The following is a 6,000-nucleotide window of genomic DNA, read 5'->3' on the forward strand; positions in this document are numbered from 1 at the left end:
ATCAATAATTATTTAGTTTTACGAAAAAAAAATTCCTCACCAGAAGAGCCTAATTAGTAGGTGATTAAATCAGTCTTTTCCTAGAAGGTCTGTCCTCTAATAGCTCATTAAGAAACTAGAACTAGATTGAACAACTTTTTACTATTATGTTAAATATGAGCCACTCAGCACATTAGAAAATTAGGCCTCCTGCCTCACCAAAAAATTAAAATGTTAGGTGGCTTGAAGACAGAACATCCTCCTCTCTCCTCTTTTACAAACTCAAATTTTCAACCAAACTAGACAAAAATTCATTAAAATGGTTTGAGAAAAATCATTTTTCGATTTTCATTCTTTCATCTCGCACCTTCGACTTGAACGGAAAGACGATTTTTGGAAAGAGAAGTGTCTGGAACCTCAAAACCAAAATTTTAACTAACGTAAATACATACTCAAATTGATTTTTATCGAATTTTCAACATTTAAAAATAGTACGAGTTTGTACTAGAAATATTACAATGCATGGTATCTAACGGAATTTTTTTTGAAAAAAAATCTCTACTTTTTTCAACCAAATTTTCAGAAAGCTCTCCACTCGATTACCCCTCCCCTCGGCATACAAAAAAATTAACAAAATCGAATTTTTCACAGGAAAAATTTCGAAAATGAAAAAATAAAATTGGAAGAAAATTTGTATTGTACAGAGTATTTTTCAATTTCATCAAAAATACATTAATTTTTTTTAATGATTTGAAAGTTATTGTTGCGAATTTTAATTTTTTAATTTTTTCACTACCTTTTATACTAAATTTACTACTTTTCCAACACTTTCACAACCAGTTAGATACCCTGCATTGCCTCAATAAGATTAAAATCATGAAACTGGTGAAACAATTGAAAATCACAAAAGATCCTCCAAAATGGCATAAAATAGTGGAATTGGGAACCAAGAAGCGTTTATTTTAAAAAGGAAAAGATCAACAGAAAATTTTTGATTTTTTTCAATTTTTCGCCTCAAAAAAATGGTGATTGAAACGAAAAAAAACAAGACGTTCAGATGGAAATCATTCCAATGGAGAATAAATTCGTTCAACAAGTCGAAAATGAGCCGAAACTGGATTTTCAGTTTTGGGACTTTTACTGAGTATTTGAAAATTTGCAAATCTCTCATTTTTGGATAAATTTGTGTTTTGAAAATTTTGTCCCCTCTCCAATAATTCGTTTCAATTGATTAAGCCAAAACCTGGAAATACATATAATTTCATTCCTGGAACCGGCGAAATATTTTGGAACGCAATAGTGGCATTTTTTTAGGTATAAATATTATTAAACATTTTTAAAAAATTGCAAATTTTTCTCAAATTTTTGAAATTGGCAATAATGATCCAAAAATTGGGTTACTTCCCAAAATCCCGAATCCGAATTCCCGAATGGGATATTTCCTAAAACCCAAAATCCCGAATGTTTTTATCTCGAATTGCACTTTGCAGACATAATTTTTTTTTAATTAAAAATTTCGAAACTTTTTCTTTTGTGTTATTATTGTTTTAAATATATTTTATTCCTATCGATTTGCGATTCCTCCCCCACCCCAATTTATTTAACATGATTCTTCAAATTTTCAATCTTTTTTATTAAAGATCCCATTTTTTCAAGACTACTTCGTAATTTTTCATTAATTTGCGTTGTTTTTCATTTTTCCAGAATTTATTAAAAATTATTTTTGAAAATTTCAATTTTTCCTTGTTTTTTGAGATCTATTGCATTTGAAATTTCGACTTTTTTAATTATTGCATGATCGTTTGTTTGGTCATTTTATCGATTTGAGTTGGGCTTTTCCAAACTTTAAATTGATTTTTCCACTGCAGATCAAACTTTTTTAATACCTTAAATTTTTTTTATTCACTTCCCAAAATTATTTTTTATTGTTCTCTGGGCCATATACTTACAATTGAAAAAAATTCAAATCTTGCTTTGGTGTTCATTTAGTTCAATTTTCTCATTGAAGATCCGCGATTTTTTCAAAACTATTTTAAATTTTAAATTTTATCATTTCTGATCTGTTTCATTCATTTACGATTTCTTTTACAGAATTTACTTTGACCGATTTCTTAAAATTTCAATTATTTCATTATTTTCAGTTAGTACACTTTTTCCAATTGTATATGCTCATTTGTGCGAATTTCTGAATTAAAAAAATTAAATTCTTTGAAAGAAAAATTTTTAGGATTTCAGGAAAACAGTATTCGGAATTATAGAGCAGTCTCCTTTTGATATATTGTACAGGGGTCATTCCATGTCAATTGGACCAAGAAGTATTGGTGGTGGTGGGGGGGGGGGGGGGTCGGCGATTTTTTTTGAAATTTTTCCTGCGGAAAAACCTTCCGAAGGAATGGCCAACGGCGCAGATCGCAGCCCTCTATCCCATTTTTAAAGGCAACCAGGGGGTGTCAAAGTTTTCAGTGAACCTAAAATATCATCCATTTCAGCAGTGGATTACTCGATAACCGCGATACTTATCAAAATGGAACTTTTTCCCATAGTTAAGGGTTTTGAAAGGCTTTTTGGTGATAACATAAAAATCAGTGTTGCCACTTTTTTTCGTACAAAACATTAGCTCAAAAAGTTTCAAAACGTAGTTTTCATATCGTTCCAATCCTCAAAAATTCTGAAAAAAATACGTATATTATGGACAACTTTTCATACTGAACAACATATTAAAAAATTGGAATGGTATCATGTCGCAAAGTCAATTTAAAAAAATTGAAAGTTTGCGAAAAATGTGCGATTTTTTGATTTACAACATTAAAAAAAGTTTTGATTGGTGAGAAGTTGACCCATTTGACCCCTATTTTTACTTATCTGTCGATAAAGTTGAAACCCCCCTTCCACTCTATAAAATAAACTCCTCAAAAAAATCAAAATTCAAAAAAATTCAATTTTCAATTTCAAACATCAAAAAAAGTTTATATTAATTTATCCAGTTGTCTTATTTTGACCTCTTTTTGACGTATTTCATGAAAAAGTTGATAAAAATTACACTCACAACAAAAAAATAAAAATTCATTCATTTTTTGAATTTTTTCGAATTTTGTTTTTTTTTTTGTGATCAAAACTTTTTTTCATGTTTTAAATAAAAAAATCGCATTTTTTCGCAAACTTCAAAATTTTTTAAATCGACTGTGCGACATGGTGCCATCCCAATTTTATAGTATGTTGTTGAGCATGAAAAGTTGTCCATAATATATTTTTTTCAGAATTTTTGAGAGTCGGAACGATATGAAAACTACGTTTTGAAACTTTTTGAGCTAATTTTTTGAACAAAAAAAAGTTGCAACACTGATTATTATGATATCACCAAAAAGCCTTCCAAAATCCCCAACTATGGGAAAAAGTTCCATTTTGATAGGTATCGCGGTTATCGAATAATCCACTGCTGAAATAGATGATATTTTAGGTCCACTAAAAACGTTGACACCCCCTGGCTGCCTTTAAAAATGGGCTAGAGGGCTGCAATTTGCGTCATTGGTCATCACTTCGGAAGGTCTTTCCACATGAAAAATTTCAAAAAAATCGCCGAACCCCCCCTAGCACTTCTTGGTCCAATTCACGTGGAATGACCCACAGAATACTTGAAATTAAGTACCCTAAAAATTTCAGATAGATTGGTTAGTTACTTTTTGAATAATACACTGTCAAAATGACGTGTTTGGCATTTCAATGCCATTTTGCGAACCCCTGCTATACCGACGAAATTTCATGGAAAAGAAATGCGCAAACGATGTATTTTTTCAATCGTTTGCGCTTTTGAGAATGATAATCAAAAGAAAGCGCAAACGATGATTGGCCTTCTCAAAAGTCAACGATGCCTACGTTAAAATATCCGAGAACTTCTTTTAAATAAATAAATTCGGTTATAAATTATTCCTCAAGTAGCCTACCTAATTCTACACAATTCGGCAGGTAATTTATTTAACGAGAGTTGAAATTTTCGCGCATTATGCTGAAAAAAAGTACCTACCCAACCGAATCTAATTTAACAAACGACGACTAAGAAAGTAAATTCGTGCCTTAGTTACCTTATTCTCGCGCTTTTTAGTGCTAACTCAAAACTCGAAGCTCATTCATTCCTATTCGTTCGGTATACCTTTACCTATATATACCTAATTGCACCATTTTGTATACCTCGTTAAGGATCGATTTTTCACTTAGGTCGTAAAAAATGACACCAGAAAACACGTTAAATGGATCAGAGTGATTTGTGAGACGAGCAGGCATCGAGATCGAGGTCAGGGTTTGTGGTATTTAGCGGTACAACTACAAGAGGAAGGTATCACCGGAGACTGCAGCATATAGGTACAATGAATCGAATCAACAAACGTCGAACGTGTCCTGACTTGTCTTGGCTGATCATATCGTCAGCTTTTGGCAAGTTGAAGATTGAAATAGGTAATCTGAACGTTTGTATTCCAGCTCAGGTTAATTTCATTTTCATCGTTAAAATAACTTTGAGATTACCCAGCTTGGACGATATAGGAGGATCGCAGATGAGCCGAATAAGCCAAGCTGAAGTTCTAATCTCGCCAGAGGATTATATACCGGTACACCTATCTATCTATGTACGTATTACGTAACTCTGTATCAAAGTTGGTAAAAGTTTACGAGTTCTTACCTTGTGACAACTTTTGCCATCAATCGAGACGATGAAACCAACACCGCAGGCATCTTTCTCTAATTCAGGATCATATAAGCCGTCTTTAGGAGGTAAATTCCAACTATCGTGTTCCATCTGAGAACGACGAAGACCAATCTGCAAAATATTCAAATCAGTCGCAATACTATTAGTCACTAATTACGTATTTAGGTATGTAACTCGAATCTTAAGTTAGGTATTCGAGCACGACTAAGCAAAATCCAAATCACCGTGTTCAAATTGTAAAAAACTAAAAATACTCAACTTACCAGAAAAGCGTTTCGGTTACGTTGATATGCACACAAACTTGCTATTTAAAATAAATAATCTAAACGATCGACTTCGTCTCGTGTCGTAATTCGAAATAAAGAAAGAAACAGCGAAACACACGCTACTGACAGACAGCAGATTTTGCACGCTGTAAAAATCACAATCAGCCTTTTCCTTTGGCCAAGTTCGCAAACTGGAGTTAGTTTTACAAACTTTTCTTGCTGCACTACAACTCTATATAAACACTACTAACGACGATACGATTAATAATTATCACTCTAATTACCAAACAAAAAAAAAACAATAAATAAACTATTACACGATAAATAAAATTGCACAGCGATATACCGGCACAAAACGTGCGTACTCGGTCACCAAAAAAAGATATCACAAAATCGAACGTATTCGCGTACTCACAATAGCAACTTACGAATACGAACTAACACATTGACAAAATTCCTTCTCCAACGTACAACGCGGAACGTAGAACGTAGACTTGTCCTAGGCTGGCGCATGCGCAGTATCGGGGAATCGACGTTTGCGCGGACGTTATCGACTCCCTTCCTGCCGAGCTTCGTCTATGACTCTTTTTTCTGGCGTGTGGCGTGTAATTTTTTGGGTTGCTTTGGTTCTGATTCTGATGGTTTGAATATTCCGATTACGTGTTTGCTTTTTAGATTTTTAACTAAATTACTCATTTAACTAAATGAATAGGTACCTGGGATGGATTGTTTATCAATATGGAATTTATTTCACTTTTAGTTGCCAATTAAAAAATTATTGTGACTCGATTCTACGATATTTGCACCAGTCGCAGACTGATAAAAGGGTGCAAAAGTTAGTATTTTGAGGTTGAGGGAAATCAAAATTCGTTGAGATAGTATTGTATTCTGTATGACGTCAATGACGTCATATGGTGTTTGGTATGTTTATCGCTAAACAATGTTGCGTCTGTGTTTCCAAATTGTATAATGCAATAAACGATTTTATTTACGTAAAAAAAGATAATTTAAAGACTGCGGGTAATTAGATGGAATGTATAAATAAACTGAGTCATT

The 6,000-nt window shown here is 32.8% G+C and overlaps 1 protein-coding gene across 2 annotated transcripts in view; it reads right to left on the minus strand.

The window, feature by feature from the left end:
• LOC135836967 (uncharacterized) overlaps window positions 1-5,399 on the minus strand; it is a 94,399-nt gene extending 89,000 nt beyond the window's left edge. For both annotated transcript variants that reach the window (XR_010557108.1, XM_065352061.1), the window contains exons 1-2: window positions 4,942-5,399; window positions 4,652-4,789 (exon numbers count right to left, since the gene is read on the minus strand). Coding sequence is in view for 1 of the 2 variants with exons in the window: in XM_065352061.1 (XP_065208133.1) it covers window positions 4,652-4,768 (117 nt within the window). In the remaining variant the exon portion in view is untranslated. The remainder of the gene's footprint in view (window positions 1-4,651; window positions 4,790-4,941) is intronic.
• Window positions 5,400-6,000: the final 601 nt, after the last annotated feature.

Source organism: Planococcus citri, chromosome 2 (assembly GCF_950023065.1).
Source record: "Planococcus citri chromosome 2, ihPlaCitr1.1, whole genome shotgun sequence".
NCBI classification, from domain to species: domain Eukaryota; kingdom Metazoa; phylum Arthropoda; class Insecta; order Hemiptera; family Pseudococcidae; genus Planococcus; species Planococcus citri.